At 42.7% G+C, this 23,789-nt stretch overlaps 1 protein-coding gene and 1 non-coding gene across 2 annotated transcripts; both read left to right on the top strand.

Moving 5' to 3' along the window:
• On the top strand, positions 2,828–4,097 carry LOC8074815 (protein EXORDIUM). The gene has a single exon (XM_002454196.2). It carries the CDS (start codon positions 3,011–3,013, stop codon positions 3,944–3,946), a length of 936 nt encoding a protein of 311 aa, XP_002454241.1. The 5' UTR covers positions 2,828–3,010; the 3' UTR covers positions 3,947–4,097.
• Positions 6,515–6,600, top strand: TRNAY-GUA. Its single transcript is given in 2 exon segments — positions 6,515–6,551; positions 6,565–6,600. It is a non-coding gene; the product is annotated as a tRNA-Tyr (tRNA).

Genomic DNA, 23,789 nt, shown 5'->3' with positions numbered 1-23,789 from the left:
CCAAGCTGTCCAAATTGCAAACTCTAAATGCAAAACCGTTGGATACCTCTTTTGGAGCTTTTTGGCAAATTCCTCAAATGCAAACCTCAAATGCAAAACCTTTGGAGATGCTTACCCATCTTAGGGGACAAAGGGCGGAACGACTTCTCGATCTACTTAGGCCTTGTTTAGATGCGAAAACTTTTTTAATTTCGCTACTGTAGTACTTTCGTTTGTTTATGGCAAATATTATCTAATCATAGATTAACTAGGGTCAAAAGATTTGTCTCACAATCTACAGACAAACTGTATAATTAGTTTTTATTTTTGTCTATATTTAATTCTTCATGCATTCGCTAAAAGATTCGACAAACGGAGAATTTTGAAAACTTTTGAATTTTTGGGTGAACTAAACAAGGCCTTACTGCAGTCTAGGACGGGCATAGTTCTAAAATTTTTTGTAAAATAAACACTGTAACACTTTCATTTGTATTTGACAAATATTGTCTAATTATAGATTAACTAGGTTTAAAAGAGTCGTCTCATAAATTATAGATAATATATATAATTAGTTGTTTTTATATCTATATTTATTGCTCCATACATAAGATTTGATAAGACAAAGAATCTAATAAAATTTACAAAATTGTCTAGAAACTAAACAAAGACTTCATCTTTTGATCTCCCCTACCCCTAGGACGTTGTTGAGGTCGTCGGCCCGGCCACATCCTCCCGGCCCGCCAGCCCCGCCTTCGCGCGCGGATAAGGCCAGGCCATCGGCCAGCCTCTGCATGCGTGGCCTCGTCTCGTTCGCGTACGTGTGGGTATACGCGTGTCCACGGACCACGGCTGAGCGGCTGGCGCCCGCAGCCAGCCAGCCAGCGGCTGGCCAGTGGTGGTGGGCACGCGATGACGCGAGCAGCCTTGTTTAGTTCGCAAAATTTTTATTTGACAAATATTATTCAATTACGGAGTAACTAGGCTCAAAAGATTCATCTCACAAATTTCAGATAAACTGTGTAATTAGTTTTTATTTTTATCTTTATTTAATACTCTATGCATGCGACCAAAGATTTGATGTGACGAGAAATATTGAAAATTTTTGCGAACTAAGGCATTGTTTAGTTCCCAAAATTTTTCAAGATTTCCCGTCACATGGAATCTTGCGGCACATGCATGAAGCATTAAATATAGACGAAAATAAAAACTAATTACGCAGTTTACCTGTAAATCACGAGACGAATCTTTTGATCCTAGTTAGTCTATGATTGAATAATATTTACCACAAACAAACGAAAGTGCTACGGTAGCGAAATCTAAAATTTTTTCTAAACTAAACAAGGCCTAAACAAGCGACTGGCCGTTCACGAGCGAGTCGTGAAGGCGGTAGGGCCACCTGCCCGCAGGCGGCCGCAGAGCGACGCGCCTAGCCGCTTCACCACCAGCTGGCGGCCGGCCGTACGCGGATATCTATGCGAGCCCACGCCTGGGGTCCAGGCATCCGGCCCCGGCGAGCAGGAAAGCGCTGGGGGTGCGGGGCCGGCGCGCGCGTACGGCTACGCTATCCGCTGACATGCGGGACCTGTACCTTTGCTCGCTTTACGCCAAGCGCCGTACGCTGATGAGCCTCGTCAGAGATCTCCATCTCATCACATCCGATCCGATCATGCGAGTGCGTCCTCCACGGTTGGTTTGGCAAATAATAAGGTGACGAGTTTCGCTAACCCCACACAGTGACCGTCTGTCAGCTCACGGCCTTGCATGCAGCACGCTGGCATCCTTCATTCTTCGTCACTGGTCAGTTGTGGGTTATTGTGTACAGTACGGTACAAAGACGATGCAGTTGGTGCTCGCCTGCTGCGATCATGGCTGTGTGACGGTAGTACGATCCGACGGACCACTTCTAGCATTGGCGTGGCTATGGAGATTTGGGATCGACGGGGTCCCGTCCCAGGTTTTCGCCGTGCGATGGGAAATAACATGGCAGGATCACACGTTCTAGTATTAGGAATACCATATCGATGGTTTCCTCGCTCCCATTACCGCTGCCATCTCCGCGCTTGGTTTCTTTCGTCCTCTCCTCTAGTTTTGTTCTGCCATCTCCGCGTTTGGTTCGGTCATTTTCGCTTCAACATATCAACATTATTTTTCAATCATAAAAGATTATTTTCTTATTATAAATTAGCATCAGCAGATATCTTTTTTAGCCAGCCGATTATGACTGGTAAGTGGGCCAATCTGTCAGCCACTGCAGTCTCCAATACCGTGCATGCAATGCAGGCCACCATCAGCCTGGCTGGCAAGTTACGTGGATGAGGATTGGCCTAACCCTGATCGTACTGACAAAGTGAACAGTGCGCACCAACTCTTGGAGGAGTACCTGCGTACTGCTGTTGCTCCTCTGTTCACAGCTTGTAGTAATAACTGGGAACCGGGCCCATAAGCCAGTGATCCAACGTTCGGAATCCACACACCGGGCCCGGCCCACCACCCTCTCCCAACGTTCGTATCTCGCTGCCTAAAATTTCAAGCGCCTCGAGAAGCCAACCTGCTTTTACCCACTCCAGCAGACCCCACTTTGCCCATCTTTCCCGCAATCCCCAACTTGCCCCTGCTTTCCGCCCGGCCTAGCAGCAGTTTCCGCGGCACCAAGTGCCGGGGCAAAATGGTAAAGTGCTCACCCAACTACAGCTGGGAGCTGGCAGGGGCCACGCAAAGCCAGCTGTCAGTGACCGTTCGGGCAGCCCGGCCAAGGACGCCTCTTTACTTTGGCCCAGAAAGTGCCCTCCTCGTCATACGTCACGCGCAGCACGCAGCGTCCCAGGCCCCAGCCCTCCACACTCCACTGTCTGTGTCTCACACTTCGCCGGCTCGTCGCCTCGCGCCTCTATAAAACGCGGCCCCCGCTCATCCCCACCCATCCATCGCAAATCCACAAACAAGAAGAACCAGCTGAAATCACTCGTCCAAGAACACCACACCACCAGTCCACCACCACAAGTAGAGATTTCGTCTTGGAGAGCCACCACCAATGGCTTGTTCCACTGCATCTTTAGCGGCGACGCTGCTGGCGTTGGCGCTGATGTTCCAGGCCTCCCTCGCGGGGAGGAGGCTCACCGCGCTCGTGCAGGAGCCGGCCATCACCATGAAGTACCACAAGGGCGCGCTCCTGACGGGCCCCATCGCCGTCAACTTCATCTGGTACGGCGACTTCTCGGCGCCGCAGCGCGCGGTGATCACCGACTTCGTCTCGTCTCTGTCCGCGCCGCCGGCGGCGGTGCGGCCGGAGCCGTCCGTGGCCACGTGGTTCAAGACGGCGCGCAAGTACTACGCCAGCTCCAAGGTGCGGTTCCCGGCGCTTCGCCTCGGCTCCCACGTCGTCGACCAGAACTGCTCCCTCGGCAAGCGCCTCACGGAGAGGGACCTCCTCAGGCTCGCCGCCAAGGGTGGCCCGAGCCGCGCCATCAACCTGGTCCTCACGGCCGCCGACGTGGCCGTGGACGGGTTCTGCATGTCCCGGTGCGGCACGCACGGCGCGTCCCCGCGGTCCCGCTCCGGCCGGTTCGCGTACGTGTGGGTGGGCAACCCGGCGTCGCAGTGCCCCGGGCAGTGCGCGTGGCCGTTTCACCAGCCCGTGTACGGCCCGCAGGCGGCGCCGCTCACCCCGCCCAACGGCGACGTCGGGGTCGACGGCATGGTCATCTCGCTGGCGTCCATGATCGTCGGCACGGTCACCAACCCGTTCGGCAACGGGTTCTACCAGGAGGGCTCGGCTGACGCGCCGCTGGAGGCCGCAACGGCGTGCGCCGGCGTGTACGGCAAGGGCGCGTACCCCGGCTACGCGGGCTCGCTGCTGGTGGACCAGGCTAGCGGGGCCAGCTTCAATGCCAACGGGGCCCATGGGAGGAAGTACCTGGTCCCGGCGCTCGTGGACCCGGACACGTCGTCGTGCGCCACATTGGGGTAGATTTCGCTGGTCGTAATTAACGGTTGTGATTGTGATGAGGCGGTGGTGATGGGGTGTGGAGAGTGTTCCACGCGGCTAAAATTTGTACTTTGTAGTAGTGTCCATGGTGGATTCTTTCATTGGTTCAATGAAAATGAAATATTTTCACGCACGTCCTGTTCGTATGGTTGTCGATTTTGCCCACAAATATACTCGGTCCCCCAAAGATTTTGCCAGCTTTGAAGCATGACCAAAGTGCATGAATGTATGGCGTGAAATCACGTGCTGTTTCTGCACCTGTTCGTGCAGATGGTAAATGTTCGTTGTACCAAGGGAAGAAAGGTGGCAAAACAGCCATAAACAATAAGACTTGGTCAGAAAAATAATGCCATCCGGCCATGGGAAATGCGAAATCCGCGAGCATGTTCCGTCAAGTCATGTGCGAGCGCCGAGCAGCGAGCACATCGAAAGATACCTGCTTCGATGTTACGCCATCGAGCTGCGCTGTAAAACCACTTGCAATTGCGAAGGTCAAAAAGGCAGGGGGGAATTGGGAAACAACCGAGGCCGGGCAAAGCAAAAACAGCGTCCACTTTATGGGCCGCAAGAGTGTCGGGCCAGAATGTGACACGGATCCACGGCCCAGAAAAGCATGTTGAAGGTTTAATCAGACTGGGCCTTCCAATCCGACGGAAAGGTCCGATCTGTTTATCTCAGTATATTTCACCTGCTTTGACCACGAGTGTCTGGTAGTTTCATTCGAGTTCAGTCCGAATTTAATAGGTAAGCATTTATAATGATATGATAACATTTCTAAGAAGGGAGAATAATTAAGTTTCATGCAGATGAAATTCTCTTGGTGTTTTCAACTCTAGATGACTGATAGCAACATGGTTCATAGCATTCAAGCGAAAAAAATTATACCCCATATGTCGGCAACGTATCATATGCAACTCAGATTCGTGTGCAATTTATGCAATCACCAATTAAGGTCATATGATTTAGATCTGACGTCTGAGGTTTTTTCACTTAAACCCCTCCATCTGTGGGTTTAAATTTAACCCATGTGTATCCAGATGGAAGGGTTTAAATGAAAAAAAACCTCAGACGTTGGATCTACATCCTGTGACCTTAATTGGTGATTTAATAGGTTGCACACGAAGCTGAGTCGCATATGATACGTTGCCGTCCCATAAAAGGTTCATATCTGGTTTTCAAGAAGTCAATAACTTTTTTTTTAGAATTCTAGGGCATTGCCCCTGTCTTAAGCATTAGCAAAGACACCATCATCAACGTTTACGACATTCAGGTGGAGCTCACCCGTCCATACAGTGCCAACAACTTGTTAAAGAACAAAAGCCAACTTAAGAACACAAATGGCTCACACAGCTAAAACTTAACCCAACTCTTCTAATTTACGTCAGCGTCGTGCTTGAGGTAGCCAGACAATTTCATCGTCACTTCTTCAGGTAGAGGTTGATCTTGCTGATTAAACGCCTGCTTGAACATGAAGTAGTCCTTCTCGTTCTTTACTTGATTCATACAGTAATCCACGTCGGCCCGAAAGCAATGTTTTTCAGCTTCCGCAGTCTCCATGAGAACTCCTTTTTTTTTCACTTGTGGGCACAGAATGATCCAAGTTTGAAGCATGGCTGCAATTCTCAAGAGCAGCAGCCTCAAATCTATCCACAACTCTCCCTGAAAATAACAGAGACCATTTCTTCCAGACTCCAGAGGCCTCACAGGCCTGCAGCACAAAAGGAATTGCATATTAAAAATCTACTATTGCTTAACCACATCTGACCAATAGACATAAAATCATTACCTACACTTCTATCACAGACTTCAGAAAGGTAAACCCACATCTGCTTAGCAAATGCACATTCAAAAAAGAGACGATGCACAGTTTCCCCTAATGCTTAAGTTATACCTTGTCAAATTTTTCTTCTTTGATAGCAACCAAAGGAAAATTTGAACTCTAGGGGGTACTTTTAAGTGCCACACTGCTGGGACATGAACAGGGAGTATTCCTCTAAAATTTATGATCCTATGACATATATAGGGACGGAGAAAAATAGACACCATTTGAACAGAATTGCCAAATCAGGGCATCATCATCCTCTGTGAAAGTAATGGTTGCAGCTAATTGGATGATTTGTCGCCATTGGTTCTCAACCTCAAATTAAAACCTCTCCTAAAAGTACATTTCAGTTCATTCCCATCCCATAAATCAGCCACAGTCCAGACTTTTCATTTACCCAGAAATAAATTTCCCAAAATTGGATAGCAAGACTGGAAGGCCCAAGCCAGTTGTCCTCCTAGAACTTAACTTTTTTACCATTTCTTATTTTCCATCTAAATCCCAGCTTAGCTGCTGAAGTAAATATTTTTTCATCTAACTAAATTAAATTTTCTATAAAAATATATTAATCCTAATTACTGATGATGTGATAGTGACAAAGCTGCTGCTGGTTCTGTGTAGTTTGGTCTGGCTATATTTAATCACTAATCCTAATTACTTTAGGTGGATAGTTAATCTTGACATGATATGAAGTTAATAAATCTTTCTGTATATGCCTGAAACAAAAACCGACCTTAGCTCAGTTGGTAGAGCGGAGGACTGTAGTATGAGCAGATTAATCCTTAGGTCGCTGGTTCGAATCCGGCAGGTCGGATGTTTTTTTTTTTTTTTTTTTTTTTGCCACTTTGCGATAACATTGGCGATTCTAACGATTCTAATGATGTGACGCGAGGCACTCTCACTGACATCTGTCTGCATATGCTACTCTGAATCAAGTTCTTTTCCCTTTCCCTCTTTCATTTTTCTCGGATACAATTGGGAGGTTCAGGCCTTGTTTAGTTCGCAAAATTTTTCAAGATTTCCCGTCACATCGAATCTTGCGGCACATGCATGGAGCATTAAATATATATGAAAACAAAAACTATTTGCACAGTTCATCTGTAAACCGCGGGATGAATTTTTTGAGCCTAGTTACTCTATAATTGGACAATGTTTGTCAAATAAAAACGAAAGTGCTACAGTGTCGTTTTTCACCGGTTTTTGCCAACTGAACAAGGCCTCAGCAAAAGACCACATGAACAATGACTTCATTTTTCTCGGATCCAATTGGGAGGTTCAGCAAACAACCACATGAACAATGACTGTCAAATGGTTTTTGCCACTTTGCGATAACATTGGCGATTCTAACGTTTCTAATGATGTGACGTGAGGCACTCTCACTGACATCTGTCTGCATATGCTACTCTGAATCAAGTTCTTTTCCCTTTCTCTCTTTCATTTTTCTCGGATACAATTGGGAGGTTCAGCAAAAGATCACATGAACAATGACTTCATTTTTCTCGGATCCAATTGGGAGGTTCAGCAAACAACCACATGAACAATGACTGTCAAGTGGAGTATGTTTCACGTTGGCCCTATTTGTGCATTTCGGAGTTTGTAACATTCTGCTCAAACATCTGTCAGTGTCGTCATCGGTTGCCAAATGCCAATTACTTTTGGTAGTGGCCATCTTACTTCGACTAGTTGCCTAATGCCATTTTGAAAATTACAGGCATTGAAAAATCAATTATCACGGCAATATTGGTGCAGGAGCCTGGGGCTGTGAGGCCCTTGATTTGAAACAATTTTTCTTACTAGGAATTTTGTATGATTTCGCAAAAGTATCTGCTCACTGAATGTGGAGTTCCCCTCCACAGCTGATGGCGCCAGAGAGCATGAGCAGATTGTCTGCAGGTCGCGTGCTCCACGCCAAGTCGGCAACAACAGTCGTATGCTACACCACTTGCAGTATCTTTGCATGATACGATTTGCAGAGCTTCAGTGTCATGCATTATACAGTCTGAGCTCCAGACAGAATAACTGTGGATAACTTCACTTGAATCACTGTAAACTTTCTGTATGTTGGAAACAATCATCCATGCCTAAATTCACTCATATCCTGTCACCGCACCCAGCAAAAGCTATGGTCCTCGATCATGGTTACATGCCCTACATGCAGCAGCTTTTGAATAGTTTACTATAAACTTTGCATACCAGCTACAGAGGTTTGTCTCTTGGAAAAGTCCTGCGACCGCTGCGATGAACACTCCTCGCGGTCGCCATGCACCATTTTTTTAACTCCTCCGGCGGTCCAGCTGATGCCTTTGCCGTGCCGACTGCGGCGATCGATCTGCCTGCCCGTCCGATCGATGCTTTGCCGCGTGATCGCACAGTGTAAAGCCTCATTGCTTAACAGGGCGTCCGCTTGTCTCATCTGCAAAACAAGGGGGCCTCCGTCAGGATTCCCTTCCGCATGTGAGCTGAGCTGATCTCGCTCTCGCTGCCGCTTACGAGATTCGGTCACCGCGAGGCCCTAAAACGCAACAGCTCTAGTCGTGTTTTTACAGTGTCTTCTGCGAGTCTTTGCACTGTCGTCCACCTGGTTCCAGTAATCCTTCCTGTTCTTGGCGTGATCCCCACCAGTTCGTCCATTCTTTCCCAAAAACCTGTCAAACATGACGCGTATCACACAGGATTGCAGAAAAGCAGGTTCAGTTGGTGGTTGCAGCAGTTAGGGCTAGCTGTGCTTTCTTTCCTCGCTGTTGCTGTGCCTATGGGTCACCACTCACCGGCTACTTACTGCTTTGCTTGACTTCAAAAAAGTCCACAAATGCTAGCCTTGAATTTGAGCTCAGTGGCCTCTTTTTGTCAAAGGAAGCAACTGGAGCTCAGTGGCCTCTTTTTCTTCAGAGTTTAAATGGGGCATTTGGAAAGTCGGAAAAGGGGAACTGGAAGCTGGCCGAGAAGTGGAACGCGCCGAGGGAATATATTCAGCTTGAATTGAAAGGCCCTCACCTCAATGCACGCATGTGGTGATCGCGCGCCTCGCTCGCCATGTCAATGCACGCATGTGGTGACCGCGCGCGGCCTGACTGTGGCCCTGCTGCCTGTTGGGTTGGCGAGTGGTTGAATGCACATTTACTGCATGAGCATTCAGCGAGGCCTTGTTTAGTTCCCAAAAAATTTTGCAAAATTTTTCAGATTCTCCGTCACATCGAATCTTTAGACGCATGCATGGAGTATTAAATACAGATGAAAATAAAAACTAATTACACAGTTTGATCGAAATTGACGAGACGAATCTTTTGAGTCTAATTAGTCCATGATTGGACAATATTTGTCAAATACAAACGAAAGTGCTACAGTGTTGATTTTGCAAAAAAATTTGGAACTAAACAAGGCCCGAGTGTCGATGCAATGCAATGCCTCGCAGCGTTTCCCTGCACTGCACTTCATGAGAATGGTGAGGGCGGGGCCTGCACCTGCACTGCACTGCGCTGCGCTGCAGCGACGGCGAGAGACGCCGACGCAACCATAACTACACTACAGGCATCTCCACCTCCTCTCTCCGTGTGCGCATGCACTGGAATCGATCATGCATCTCGGCCGTACGTCCTCCTCTCCAAGCTTATTCATGGAGGCAGAACTCGATCGATCCACGACTGCTAGTACTTGCTGCCTGCAGGCCGATCGATCGGGTTCGAGGAGGCAGTAAAACAGTAAATCGATCGCGGGCAATTAGTGGTAGCGCCGGGCATCCAGCGTACGGAGTACGTTATTTACTCACAGATTACGGAATAGAATAGTAACCGGTGATGCATGGCAGGTACCTGCTGTCCTCTCGTTTCATGTGCTCCTGTAATCACCTACTCCACCTGAAGCAGGATGACACTGTTTGCTGTTGTGTTCTCTGCCTCTCCTGTTCAGATGTGGGTGGTGAGATCACCCCCAAAGTGCAGTGAGGCCTTGTTTAGTTCCAAAATTTTTTGCAAAATCGACACTGTAGCTTTTTTGTTTATATTTGACAAATATTATCCAATCATAGACTAACTAAGTTCAAAAGATTCGTCTCGTTAATTTCGACCAAACTGTACAATTAGTTTTTATTTTTATCTATATTTAATACTTCATGCATGTGTCTAAAGATTCGATGTGACGGGGAATCTGAAAAATTTTGTAAAATTTTTTGGGAACTAAACAAGGCCTGAGACAATGACGCGGGTAAAAACTAATGGTTTGTTCGCGCGGTCACAGAGACAGTGAACTGTGAAACTGGATTTGGGAAGCTCGTTTGGTTGACAAGCCAGAACATAAAGTACTATTAGCTAATTTGTTGCGAGAGAAAAACACTGCTGAATGGCTAACATATTCGACTTATAAGTTCAAGCGAACAGGCTCTGCGAGGCGATGAACAATTAAAGCTAGGCCTTGTTTAGTTCTCAAAAAATTTTGTAAAAATATTCAGATTCTCTGTCACATCGAATCTACATCGTATGTATGGAGTATTAAATATAGATAAAAATAGTAACTCACAGTTTGTCTGTAATTTATGAGACAAATCATAATTAGACAATATTTGTCAATATAAACAAAATTGCTATAGTGCCCATTTACAAAAAAAGAAAAACTATACATTACATGGAATCATATGTACTACATGATACAGGTTGTCAGCTTCGCAACAGTAGAGTGCTGGACGTCTGCTGGAGCTGGACAAGTGGACAGGCATGATGCTGCAATGAGAACGGGTACTGGTGTAGCAGCCATGCTTCTACGTGCACGCTAAACTGACAATTATTGTGTGCGGTTACCAAAGTTTTTGGTTGGTTGGGACCCAAAGGACGGATCAAGCAGGACATTATAAAATGGCAAAAGGGACGGGTCAACAGAGACATGGTGAGGCATGGTTAGGTTTTTTTCACGAGACAAGACGGGTCTTGTTTAGTTCATCTAAAAATTAAAAAAGAAATCAATATTTTATGTCACATCAAATCTTGCGACATATATGAAGCATTAAATTTAAACGAAAATGAAAACTAATTACACAGTTTATCTGTAAATCACAAGATAAATCTTTTGAGTCTAATTAATCTATGATTGGACAATAATTTCTAAATAAAAATAAAATTACTACAGTACCAAAAATTTAAAAGTTTTGGGAACTAAACAAGACCACGGTTGCAAACCTGCGACGACAGTGCAATACCATAAATGCATGTATCTTTATTTGGTCAATTCAGAACAAAATTAGAAGAAAGTAAATAAATAAAAAGAAACCGTGACTGTTGCCGTCCTCTATGAGGTGCTTTAATTTGTTACAGTATTATAGGGCCTTGTTTAGTTTCAAATTTTTTTGCAAAATAGGAATAGTAGTATTTTCGTTTGTATTTGATAAATATTGTCTAATTATGAAACTAACTAGGTTCAAAAGATTTGTCTCATCAATTCCGACCAAACTGTGCAATTAGTTTTTATTTTCGTCTATATTTAATACTCTATGCATACGTTTAAAGATTTGAGGTGACGGAAAATCTGAAAAAATTTGTAAAAATTTTTTTGAACTAAACAAGGCCGCAGTTTTTGCTTTGATTCGCCGGGAAGGACAATGATTAGCTTCACCGTCCCTGCCACCTTCGTCCAAGATTGAGGCATTATTCCCTTGTCCTTTGTATTTTATCTCTCAGCTCGGTGCAAGCTACCCTCGATAGAATGGTCCTTCTCTTCCGTCCAGTGGCGGAGGACGGAAAAGATTTAAGGTATGACAAAATTATTAGCATTGATAATAAAAATTCCTCATTAAATTGGTAAAACCCCGGTATGTAGTCTTGTAGGCTGGATTTCTTTGGTGTGTTCCAGGTACAGAGTGATTTAGGGATGAGAATCGCTGGGAATTTAAGGTATGGCAAGCGCCATACCTTGCCATAAAAGAGCTCCGCCACTGCTTCCGTCGCTCGTGTGTATGGTCACTTTAGTTTTACTTTGCCTTTTAGTTCAAATTTTCAAAACTTTGACTAAAATGACAAAAAAATGTACTAACACCTATAATATAAAATTAGTTTCTTTAAATACTCATGAAACATGCCAATGCATTTATTTAAATTTTTAGATGTTAATATATTTTTAAAAAAGAGTTAACATTTTAAAAGTATAATTTTTGGTGATTGCAATGTACGAGTGGCTGAGAGTCCGGTAAAGTTGCCCTACGACTACGAGAGTTTTCAGTGTACTAATTGTGGCTGAGAGTCCGGTAAAATCTATTGATACTTCAGAGTTTTCAGTGTACTTTTGAAGGACTCATTAATCAGCATACTCCTACTTTTATTTTATAGCGTTCGTACAAATGTCTTTCCGAACCATAGAGGCTCTGGCAATTCACATGAGAATATGCCTAATTTTACGAGAAAATGACGCTAATAAGTACTAGCAAAAGGTGGCTTGGTTGTTATATGAGGCTAAAATGACTTGCATGATCAAGGTTTTACCGGCAGTTGGTGACTTATCGAGAGAGATTTATACTATCTTGGTCCACAAAAGAATACAATTCTTGCTTTTAAGATGTCAAACAATTTGAGCTTTAACTAAATTTCTATGAAAAAGTACCAACAGTACAAAATAAGTGTCACTAGATTAGCTACAAAATATATTTTTATAATAAATTTATTTAAAAACATAAATGTTAATATTATTTACTATAAACTTAGTCAAAATTATGATAATTTAACTGACACAGATCTTATAATTGCATTCTCTCCTGGACGGAGTGAGGACGTTGTATGTTGTGAACCGAATTGTCCTGTTGCAATACATACCTGCCAGAGATAGTTTGTCCGTGGAACTCTAAGATAAGATGACCTCAGCGACCTTCCAAAAACATATGCCAATATTTCCTTGGTTATGTCGTCATCACTAGCCCATGCATAATCCTAGAACTCATCTCTCTTTTTAACGCCATGACATCGTGCTAACAAACAGGCATCAACCTATACATTCCCCGCCCCAGCCCAAACATCAATATCTACTGCGCATAATAAAAGGCCATCTGCACAGGATCTGAGTCTTCACACCTATCAAAGTCTATAAAAATTGTGAATCCCAGCTTCTCCTAATATTTCATTTCCTAAATATTTATCCCGTAAGGGATCTTGCCACATGCCATCTTTATTACATAGTTTGAACATCTTTTTGCTTAAGAAACACTTGTTTTGTAGACCTAAGTTAATACTCTCATTCCTCTTTGTTCCTTTGGCTGACAAAGATTCTTCCATTTAGCTAATTTATATTTCCTTTTTACGTTACTCATTTTGCTAGAAAAACTTAATGGAAAGGAAATTGTTTTTTTGTACCCCTCTTGGGATATAAACATGATAGCATGAAAAGGTTGTAGTTTAGATACAACTAAGTTGATTAACACATATTTTCTTCTCTTTCCAATTTCTGCCTTTTGAGTTTATCATCACCACAATTGACACCTTGCTCTTGCTTCATTTTTTAAAACATTCTTCCTCGCTCAATGAATGTGCCAGTATATTATTAATGGTGTATTTAATATTTAGCTCCATTGAATCTAAAGGTATTGTTTTAGTTTTTTTGTCTAGTTCATCCAATCTATTCAAAAGTGTTTTTTTTTCTTATTTTTATATGGCTATTGAACAGGAGCAGGCCCATGATTTTTAATAAAGAAAATATCTTTTTTATAGCCTAAAAGTTGTTGTCATGTATATTTGATTATAGCATATAATAGAACTAATTGTATAATAAAATAGAAGATATATCATATAATCAAGTATTATTGCATATCCTAAATTCATAAGCTTGATCACAATTTAGAAGTGTTCAACATATAAAAATACTAATTGTTTGACAATGGTTATTCAATTGAGTACCCTTGACTCTAACAAGGCCCAACCCTGCCACTCAAATTCTTAGCTCAATCCCTTAGATGTAGTTGTAAGCACCCAATTTTTTCTTGCCATTTTTTAACGGAAATGACCATCATGTGTACACCTTACTAGATGTCTTGAGGCTATATCTCATGTTGTATAGTGTTTTAAATCACTGGCTAAGGCATTGAGCAATCTACTCCCCTAAAACATGAAATAGTTAGCTAAATCAGGCTATAGCGGTAGCTAAGGCTAAATTGTATACTAGAGCAAATAGCTAGATCCTCCTCAAACAACTATAGCTAGGGATAGCGGCAAGTATAGCTAGAATTTAGAACCTTGCTCCTCTATTAAGAATTGGAGGAGTACAATGATTTTTCTAGTTCAAGCTTATATTGTAGTATGTGGATATTTTAATTTCTTCTATCTATTTTTTAAAGTTGGGTTTTACAAGTCATTACTCTAAATAATTTCTCTTCCTAAAAGTTTCAACTCCGTCAAATTAAACACATCAATGTAGCATTGAAGGGAATCATATATCTACCATTGTACTCCATCCATCCCTAAATAAATCAATTTCTATAATCTGTGCAAGTCAAACTATCTCAAATTTGACTAACTTTATAGAAAAGACTAACAATATATCTATAATATACAATAAGCACACTATGAAAAGCATATTAATAATCTGATGTCATAGATTTTGATAGTTTTTTTCCTAGAAATTTGGTTAAAGTTTAAGAAGTTTGATTTAAGACAACTCCAACTGAGAGAGTAATTATCATTGTTCTTTTCAAGGGGCGGTTGTATTACGTTGAAGTCACACCTATTGAAATAATTAAGGTTCCTTTTAAATGTAACTGGACTAACTTTGTCAATAAACATTTTTAGGTCAGTCTCAATGCATGTTTCATGAGAGTGTCGTGCACATTAAATAGGGTGTCACATAAGCAAAATTGCTGACTTAGCAGGGTCATTAAATAAAGGAGTTTCATCAGATGAGAGAGAAGTTTTATTCCTATGAAACTTATGTGGCTCGGTTACCTAGTTTATAGTCTTGGTAACTTTGCCATGAAACTATGCATTGAGACTCGCCTTAACCTATTGTTGAGTCGTCCCATCTTGTTCCTTTAAAATCACATGCTTTATTGCATAATCTAAATTTAACAAGAAAGATATAAGAACTATAAACCGAGTTAAATACCATAGATAGTCAAAGTTATGAAAGTGGAGTAATTTTATACTCCCTCCGTCTATTTATCTCAATTATTTAAGAAATTTTTTTCCAACTATTTCCATCATCTTGAAGTAACCGGTTGTAATTATGGTATAAGTACTAAGAGCATGTTTGGTTCCTCATCGTTCCACACCTTTTGCTACGATAAGGCTTCATAACTTTTGACGTGACTATTCGAGCCTGTTTGGTTACGGATGCTAAATTTTATCGTCCAACATTGAATGTTTGGACACATACATGAAGTGCGTACTAAATATTAATGAGTTACGAAACTAAAAATATGGTTATAGAATAATTTACGAGACGAATCTTTTAAGCCTAATTAGTCTATAATTAGATATTAATTGTTAAATAAAACAAAAATATTAACCTATTAAATTTTAACAATCCTAACCAAAACGCTCGCCAATCGCCATCGTCTTTTTAACTGGTTGGAGTAGAAAATTGTGCCACAAGTGTGACGGTCGATGCAGCATGGCTAACTACGGCCGCAAACCAGGCCACAACTGCACCACGGTTCTCTACATCGACTATCGGACAGTGTCAAATCTATATAGACAATGGTTTACTTTCAAACAAATTTATAAAATAGAAATAGTAGCACTTGCGTTTGTATTTAATAAATATTATCTAATTATAGACTAACTAGGTCTAAAAGATTCGTCTCGCAAATTACAGGTAAACTGTGTAATTAGTTATTTTCTTTTATCTGTATTTAGTGCTCCATAAATATGCCGCGAGATTCGATGTGATGGGAATGTGAAAAGTTTTGCAATATATTTTTTGGAACTAAACAGGGCACCCATATAAAAATAAATAAACAATAATTTGATTATTTTGCATTAATATATGCACTTCTATTGTAAAATTATCGCAAAACTCATCTAGTTCTGCCCCTGTTACTCGCAGAGGCATGGTTGGGCACCATGAATGCACTATCGTTGGCGCGTCCCCATCACAAGGTTCATAAAGACGACTGGAACAGACGCTCACCTTTCTCCCCTCTCACTTGATTCGACCATACACTGGTCGCAATTCTCGTCACGTTTTTTCTTGAGAAGACAGAGGTTAAGCCTCTTTTTACTTTTTAAAGAAAAAGTATAAACTTTGCCATTTCGTTTTTTTCTTCGTTCCATTTTTTAACAAGCAGCTGAAGCATTTTGATTTCTTTTTTCCGTAAACTCGCCTCTATTCATATCATTCCGGAGCTTTAGAAACAACTAAGTCACAAACATAGCCAGAGTACGTTAAATGCCACAATTTTGACCGGTGTGTTGCTGTGACTTGTTTGGCTAACATATGTGCGACCCTATTATAGGATCCACTAACAAATGTAAAAACATACTCCGTAGAAGCAAGCCTGAACTCGTTTATCTCGGAAAGGATCGGTGTAATGATAGACCGTTGCACATCTCACGCTTTTCCCATAGCTGTGGAGCTCCAAACAATCAGTTTACAGGTGAATCTTGTGAAAGCCAAACTGTGCAGCCATCTTCACCGTGTCTCGACGTGCCAGCGCTTGTCCCACTACTGCATCCAAGAAATTATCATACCATTTGGCTTGTGCTAGCACAAAGCATCTATAGTGATCACGGGCTATGCATGCATTTATCGTTAGGATACGTAATTCAGGGGGCTTCCATCTTGATATTTCTCTGACACCCACCAGGTTCTTGGTCGCTTTGAGCAAGTTCCATAGATCAAAAGCTGTGTCACGGGTCCAGTTAACTGCCTAGTGTAAGGTCATTCCGTTCTCTCCATATGGCACCTCTTATTTCTCAGGTGTCAAAGTGCCCACATACCGCACAACATAAAGACTTCCCCAACGGAGACTAACAAGCTTATTAATTAGGTCATCCGCAATGGTTATCAAATAGCTAGCTAGGAGAAATTCTATTGGCTCTCAATAGCACTTTACAAATAGCTAACGAGATGATGTATAAAAATAATAAAAAAGTAGCATTCTCATTGGCTATCGAGGAGAGAGATCAAATAGCTAGCGACTTCCTAGTAGCTAGCGACTCATAAATTGCTAATCTAGCACAATCTTCTAGAAATAACTCTCTTGCAATACTCTCCACAACAGCTAGTGACTTTCTAATAGCTAGTGACTTCTTAAGCTAGCTATTTGCAAATTACCATTGAGAGCCAATAACATTCTTCCTATGATCAAATAGCTAGGGATTTAAACACCATTGCGGACGCCCTTAGCCTCAGGCCTTGTTTAGATTTGAAAAAAATTTAGATTTCGACACTGTAGCAATTTCGTTTTTATTTGACAAACATTGTCCAATCATGGAGTAACTAGGTGTAACACCTAAAATTTGATTTTCAAGTAATAGGATCTAATTTGATTTATTTGAATATTTTGTGAGCATTTAAGTTAGTAAACAAACAAATTTTGTTGAAATTAAAATTCATCATAATTTAGAAACATGAATTTGCATTCATGCTGGAGCATCTTTGTTTGATTGAGCTGTTGTCATTTGTTGGAATTTATTTGCTCTCAAACTTTATTCAAAAAGCCTTTTGGAAATGGTCTTGGAACAAAAAAAAAAAAAAAAAAAAAGAGACACCGGCCGAACCCCCTCTCACCCCTCGGCCCAGTCCCTTCCCCGGCCCAGCTCCCCTTTTCCCCTTTTTTCTTTTTTCCCCCGCGCTCCGGCCCAGCATTTCGGCCCAGCCCGCGCGTGGCCTGAAGGGCGCGCCCCTCTGCTTGGCTCGCTGACGAGCCGGCCCCGCAGCACAGTGCCTTCCCCTACCTCTAGTCGTGCTCGGATAGGAGAGCAGCGGGCCGAACCAATCCCGAGAACTCCGGGATTTCCTTGCCAAATCGAATAACCAGCACCCCTATAAGGCTCCCTAGCACCGCAGCGAAACCCTTTTGCATCTAAAACGCGAAGCCAAGCTTTATCCACCTAGAACCGAGCGGTTTCGGATCTCGCCGAGGAGAATTCCGCCGCCGCACGTAGTCACGCTTCTCCGCTTGCTCTCGGCCAGAGATTTCCCACTAGGTGAGCTCGTAGTAAGTTTCTCCTCCGCTCGGTGCATCCCATTTGTTTTCTAGTGCCCGGATTTGTCGGGACCGCAAGCTCCGGCGAGGTGCTTCTATGGCGCCGCCGCGGGAGCCCTGTTCCGGTGGCCGGCCAGCTGAGGGACATCCCTCCTTTCCCCAGATCTAATCCAAGCCGCTCGATCTCGATCCAACGGCCCGGAAAGAAAGTTACCCTTTCAGCGCCATTTTTGTTAAAGAGCCCCCGCACTTTGGAAGTTTTGAACCCGCCGTCCATTACGTAATATCCAAAGTACGCTTTCTCGGCTCAGAAGACGTAATCGGCTGGCTGAGTTCAAATGGCGTTTTCTGAAAATTACAGCTTTGCCACTGGGTTTAACTTGCTCATAAAATGTTTATATTAACTCCGTTTTTGTCCATTCAAATTGCGTTAGCTTCGTATTCACGATCTCTACATGTTAGAAATATTAGTTTACTGTTTTGAAACTTTTTAATTCTGCAGTAGCATTTAATTAATTATTTCTCTATAGGAAATCTTAGAAAATTCATATCTTACTCGTTTTAATTCCGATTTTCGTGAACTTTACGTTTGTGTGATCGTAGCGCTGCGTAGAATATTATCATAAACTTTTATATTTGTTTTACCACTGTTTGGTGTATTGTTCTAATTATACCTTGTTTGCTTCGTGTATGATTGTCTACATTGGATTGCGTGTTGTTGATTGATGATTGGGATTAGACGGTGAGCCGTACGTTGGTGACCAAGCCCAAGCTTTTGAGGATCAGCAAGCTCAGGAGAGCTTTGAGCAAGGCAAGTATAACTTGGGATTATCCTTGTTACCTATTCACTTATAACTACACATATATGTCATATGCATGCTATCACCTTGTCGACCTTAGCAAAATCATAGATGATTGTTACCTGGATTCCTTGCTACCTACTTGATATGCATTTGGTATAGATGTGCTAGTGCTTGATATAATCCATGATCTTGTAAGATGATTAATAGCTATGCAATGAACATAAAAGAATGACAAATAACTGTATGAGATCTTGTCTGTACGTGATCACCCGGGATAACAGTGCAACCATGAGGGCTATAATGGCTCTGGCTTTAGCTCAGTATGGAGACCTTTTCTAGCTTGTTAGAGGTTACCCGAAAGGGCGGAGGGGCTGAACCGACACGGGTATAGTGCGAGCCCCTGTCCCTATGTGTATAGGCTGCGCGTCATTGTGCCATTCGGAAGGGGGGTATCTATATCTGCTCGCAAAGGAAACCTTGCGGCCCTAACTTGTTAGACGAACTTTTGAAAGGCTTCATAGTGATCCCTGCCGACCTCCCTAGGAAGGGGGTTAAGAGATTAGCTACCTCGGGCGAAAGGGTAAATCATGACTCATGGGTAAAGATGTGCAACCTCTGCAGAGTGTAAAACTGGTATACTAGCCGAGCTCACGGTCAGGAGCGGCCTTGGGGACATCTACATTAAGATGATGAACTTGTTATGTTATTATGTTCATTTGATTATCGTTTATGCTATGAGTTAATTATGCTTACACTTGATCATGGGATAAATGTATTATATATGCTACCTTGACAATTGTTATTTAACTATGAATATGCTATCCACCATTAAAAGCTAAATGCAGTCAAACCAGTGTCAGCTATTTGAGCCTCATGAACCCCTGGTTATACTTGTTGAGTACGATATGTGCTCACTCTTGCAATTTCCCAACACCTCAGGAAATGATAATGAAGATGACTGGAATGAGGATTATCGTTATGAGTACTAGGTTTGGAGTCAACCAGTCAACAGTGTCCCTGTGTGGAGCTTCCGTCGAGAGCGTTGTTTACTTTATGCTATCATGTTTGTAAGAGACTATGTGATTCAATATATATTCCGCTATGTAATAAACACTGCAATGGTACATTTGAGATTTGTCTACTTATGTGTGCGACTGTTTCTGGGGCACATATGAGTCTTTTATGCATCCTATTTTGTTCTTAAAATATGGGTGTGACAAATTGGTATCAAAGCTTTGTTGACTGTAGGACGCAAACCTAGTTAACAAATGGTCGAAAATTTAGGTCCTTATTTTACTTACTTCATGCTTTCCACTATGGTCTTGTTATTTGTTAAAAGTTTATGCTTCTCTATCTTGCTCTATTGTGAAATTATTGCATCCATCTGATCTATGTCTAAAAACCTTTTGTAGATGCCGCCCCGCACCCGTAGTGCTGCACGCATGGCTGCTGAGGAGTACCGTGCCATGTTCAACCTAGGAGGACAACGTGTGGATGGAGTTCCTGAGCTGGAAGATGAGGAATCAAGGGTGGAAGCTCAGGAGGAAGGGCCTGAGGATGAGGAGATGCAAGATCTACCTCCACCACAGTCTGCTAATGCAAGGATGGGATGGACTACTGAGCTGTGGATTCCAGAGGCAGATCCCAAGGATTTCTTCCATGAGAACTTGGTGCTGACCTTGAAACACCATTACCCAGATTTGCAAGCCACACTGGAGTATAACTGCACTGAGCACAAACACCCTCTGAGGAGATCACTTTGGATTGCAGAGCTGATAGTCAAGACACTGGATGCCACTAAGGGGATTCGAAAGGTGGAATCAAAACACATTGCTCGAATCAGCCGGGACACGATGAGAGAGAGCATGGCAGATGCAGCTTACCAGGCCTTGATCTTTTACCGTGGTAGACGCTTTGAGGATGTTCAGTATAATGCAACATACCACTATCCTCGCTTTGTACCAGAGAAGATGACTTGGGCCATAGAAGTTGCAGATGCTTCACAACCAAAGCTTCAAGCACAAGTGGAGTTGACTTATGAGCTGACACTCAAGGTGATAGAGTTGGAGAATGAACTACACCGTGAGAGGAAGCTGCTGGAGAAAGAGCAAAGGGAAGCGGATGACCTTCGAGCAGAGTTAGGCCGTCCCAAACTTCATAAGAGGCTGCATGTTGAACCCATCTTGAAGGATGCTGCACCCGAGGAATAGAAAAGAACCCATATGTAATAGGAACGTTAGTAGTTTACGAGTTATTTCGAGCCCTTTGCTATTGTGGCGTGAACTTGGTGTGTTTGCTGATTTGTTATTATGAATATGTGTGATTTGGATTTTTGTAATGAGTGCTGGGACTTTGTGGGCATGTCCACAAGTTCCCTAATTAAGAACCTTAAGTAAGAACATGAATAAATAGTAGTTTGGGGTCATATCCTGTTTCTGTCTTTTGCTGTTTTCTGGAGCAGTCTGCAATGATTCTGGAATAAATCAAATTCTGCTCGTGCAATGTTCATCAAATTTTTCTGGGAAAAAGTAGACTTTCATATATTTCCAATGCCGCCAGAATGACCATATTATCTATTATGAGCTGTGAGTTATGACTGTTTAAAGTTGAGGTTTCTGCGCAGTCTGGAATTCTGGAACAGTTTCGGTTGTACCCAGTTTTTGGTTAACCTCACGTTGGAATCTGGTAATATGACCTAAATGAAAGTTGTAGACAATTTCTTTATCTTTCCAACGATGTACAGCATGTATCCTTTTGAATTCTGGAACTCGAGATATTACTGATTTTCTGATCTGCTGATGTTGGATGTTACCCAGAAAATTTCAGATTCAGTTAACTCTTGTAATTGTCATGTTGGACATTACTAAGATGTGTTTATATACCTTGGAATGTAGATGGCAGCAAGGGGAAGAGGCAGAGGCAGAGGCCGTGGCAATGGCAATGACAATGGCAATGGTGGCAATGCCCCAATCACCGTGGAGGAACTCATGCAAACCCAAAATCAGATGATGCACGTTTTCATGCAGCACCTGCAGCAACAACCTCCACCAACACCACCACCTGTTCATGTGAGGGACAAGCGTGGAGAGTTTATGAAGGGAAGACCTCCGGTATTTACACACTCAGCTGATCCCATGGAGGCAGATGATTGGTTACGTGCTGTGGAGAGGCAGCTAAACATAGCGCAGTGCAATGACTTGGAGAAGGTGTTGTATGCTTCTGGACAGCTTCAAGGTGCAGCTCAGACATGGTGGGAGTCGTATCAAGCTGCTCGCCCCAACAATGCTTCTCCTGTCACATGGCTGGAATTCTGTAGGGACTTCAGAGCTCGACATATAAATGAAGGAGTGATGGAGCTCAAACAAGAAGAATTCAGATCACTCAGGATGGGCTCCATGACTGTGGCAGAATATCATGACACATTTGAACAGTTGGCTCGCTATGCTCCGAATGATGTCAGGGAAGATGCTGATAAGCAGCGTCTATTCATGAAGGGCTTGTACTATGAACTCAGGTTGCAGTTGGCTGGAAACACCTATCCTACCTTCCAGGCTCTTGTGAATCGTGCTATCGTGCTTGATAATATGCGGAAGAGTCAGGATAAGAAGAGAAGGATGCTGGCACAAGGTTCTGGGAGCAACAACCGTCAGCGTTTCAGTTCTCATCAAGGTCATCAGCAGAGGTTCCAGGGACCAGTTAGTCAGTGGAACCGTAACCAGCAACCCCAGCGTTTCCAGAATCAGTCACCGAGTGGGAACCAACGTCCTCCATTCCAACAACGTAACCATAATCAGCAGCAGCATGGTCAGCAGACACCTCGCTCAGGGAACTCAAATGCCAACTCTACAAAAAGAAGTGCTTCTAACACTCCTACCAGGTGTTTCCGTTGTGGGAAGGAAGGGCATATGTCCTATGATTGCCCAGAGAAGTTTAATCCGCAGTACAACGACCGGAGATCCACTCCTAATTCAGCAAAGGTGAACCACGTGGCAGCAGAAACTGTTCAGGAGGGGCCAGAAATCATGATGGGTACGTTCAGCATCAACTCTATCCCTGCTACAGTTTTATTTGATTCTGGAGCTTCACATACTTTCATATCACAAGCATTTGTTAGAGTTCATAGCCTTCCTCTTGTTGCAATGAACACCCCTATGTTAGTTAATTCACCGGGCGGGACTATACCAGTTTCTTTACGTTGCCCCTCAGCAAGTCTTTCTTTAAGGGGGGTAGATTTTCCTATCAGTCCCATGGTTATGAGAACTTCAGGCATAGATGTGATCTTGGGTTTGGATTGGATGAAGCAACATGCGACAAATATTAACTGCAAAGAGAGAGTAGTGGTTCTGACAACACCAAAGGGAGAAAGAATCAGTGTTGATGTAACAGTGCAAGCACCACTCACAGCCAAGGTGAACCAACTGAATGAAGATGTTGATCCTCAGAATTTGGTAGTGGATGAGTTTCCGGATGTCTTTCCAGATGAATTGCCAGGTATGCCACCTGACCGAGACATTGAATTTATTATTGAATTACTACCTGGTACTGCACCCATAGCTAAAAGACCATATAGAATGGGGGTTAATGAACTAGAAGAACTTAAGAAACAAATTAAGGAATTGCAAGATAAAGGGTTCATTCGTCCTAGTTCATCACCATGGGGTGCACCAGTTATCTTTGTTGATAAGAAGGATGGTAGTCAGAGGATGTGTGTTGATTATCGGTCACTTAATGAGGTTACTATCAAGAACAAATACCCATTGCCTAGGATCGATGACTTATTTGATCAGTTAAGAGGTGCTTGTGTGTTCTCTAAGATTGATTTGCGTTCTGGTTATCATCAATTGAAGATTCGGAATTCAGATATACCAAAGACAGCTTTCACAACAAGGTATGGGTTATATGAGTATACAGTTATGTCTTTTGGTTTGACCAATGCACCAGCTTACTTTATGTACATGATGAATAAAGTATTTATGGAGTATCTGGATAAGTTTGTGGTGGTCTTTATTGATGATATTCTGGTATTCTCTAAAACCAAGGAAGAACATGCTGAACATCTGAGATTGGTCTTACAGAAACTTAGAGAACATA

This window comes from Sorghum bicolor, chromosome 4 (assembly GCF_000003195.3).
Source record: "Sorghum bicolor cultivar BTx623 chromosome 4, Sorghum_bicolor_NCBIv3, whole genome shotgun sequence".
NCBI classification, from domain to species: Eukaryota; Viridiplantae; Streptophyta; class Magnoliopsida; order Poales; family Poaceae; genus Sorghum; species Sorghum bicolor.
This window is presented reverse-complemented; position numbering and strand designations above follow the sequence as displayed.

What these genes read in the sequence shown, in the direction of transcription:
- LOC8074815 (XM_002454196.2), top strand. Translation starts at nt 3,011, where the DNA reads ATGGCTTGTTCCACTGCATCTTTAGCGGCGACGCTGCTGGCGTTGGCG.